The following is a 1,041-nucleotide window of genomic DNA, read 5'->3' on the forward strand; positions in this document are numbered from 1 at the left end:
CTTATTCACATTTGACTGGACTGGAGGATCAAGTTAAGTCTCTTGAGAAACAAGTGAGTGGCTTTGAGGATGAAGTCAAGGATTTGAATGAAAAGTTGGCTGCTGCACAGTCAGAAATGACTAATAAGGAAAACCTGGTAAAACAATACGCTGAAGTTGCTGAAGAAGCCGTCTCAGGTGATGTTCCTTATTGACTTGTGTTTTTCTTGCAACAAGTGTTTTGCAACTAGGTACTAAATTGTTTTATTCACATCTCTCTGTACAGGTTGGGAGAAGGCTGAGTCAGAAGCCGCGAAACTGAAAAATCACCTGGAATCAGTTACTCTTTTGAAGCTTACTGCTGAAGACAGGGTATCACATCTGGATGGTGCACTGAAATTACATCTGGATGGTGCACTGAAGGAGTGCATGCGGCAGATACGAAATTTGAAAGAAGAACATGAACAGAAGCTGCATGATGAGATTCAGAATAAAACCAAGTAGTTTGACAAAATGTAGCATGAGTTTGAAGCAAAATTAGCTAACCTGGACCAACAGTTACTCAGGTCTGCAGCGGAAAATTCTGCACTCTCAAGGTCTTTGCAGAAGCGTTCTAGCATAGTGATATAGCTCAGTGAAGAAAAAGCCCAAGCTGAAGCAGAAATTGAGATGTTGAAGAGCAATATCGAGTCATGTGAAAGGGAAATAAATTCTCTGAAATATGAACTCCTAATTAACTCAAAGGAACTAGAAATTCGTATTGAGGAGAAAAATATGAGCGTACGGTCTGCAGAAGTTGCAAACAAGCAACACCTGGAGGGAGTGAAGAAAGTTGCAAAATTGGAAGCAGAGTGTCGGAGATTACGTGGTCTTGTGCGGAAGAATTTGCCTGGGCCTACAGCCTTGGCCCAGATGAAGCTTGAGGTTGAGAGTTTGGGTAGAGATTATGGGGACAGCCGTGTAAAGAAATCCCAAGGAGGAAGGCCCAATTTACCAGATTTGTCATTGGATAGTGTGCAGAAGTTCCATAAAGAGAATGAGCAACTTACAGAACGCCTTTTG

At 41.9% G+C, this 1,041-nt stretch overlaps 1 protein-coding gene across 1 annotated transcript; it reads left to right on the top strand.

Moving 5' to 3' along the window:
- The first annotated feature begins 10 nt into the window (after positions 1-10).
- On the top strand, positions 11-498 carry LOC124890167 (filament-like plant protein 4). Its single transcript, XM_047402003.1, has 2 exons — positions 11-177; positions 266-498. Exons 1-2 carry the CDS (start codon positions 117-119, stop codon positions 481-483), a joined length of 279 nt encoding a protein of 92 aa, XP_047257959.1. The 5' UTR covers positions 11-116; the 3' UTR covers positions 484-498.
- Positions 499-1,041: the final 543 nt, after the last annotated feature.

Source organism: Capsicum annuum, unplaced genomic scaffold (assembly GCF_002878395.1).
Source record: "Capsicum annuum cultivar UCD-10X-F1 unplaced genomic scaffold, UCD10Xv1.1 ctg13092, whole genome shotgun sequence".
Classification (NCBI taxonomy): Eukaryota; Viridiplantae; Streptophyta; class Magnoliopsida; order Solanales; family Solanaceae; genus Capsicum; species Capsicum annuum.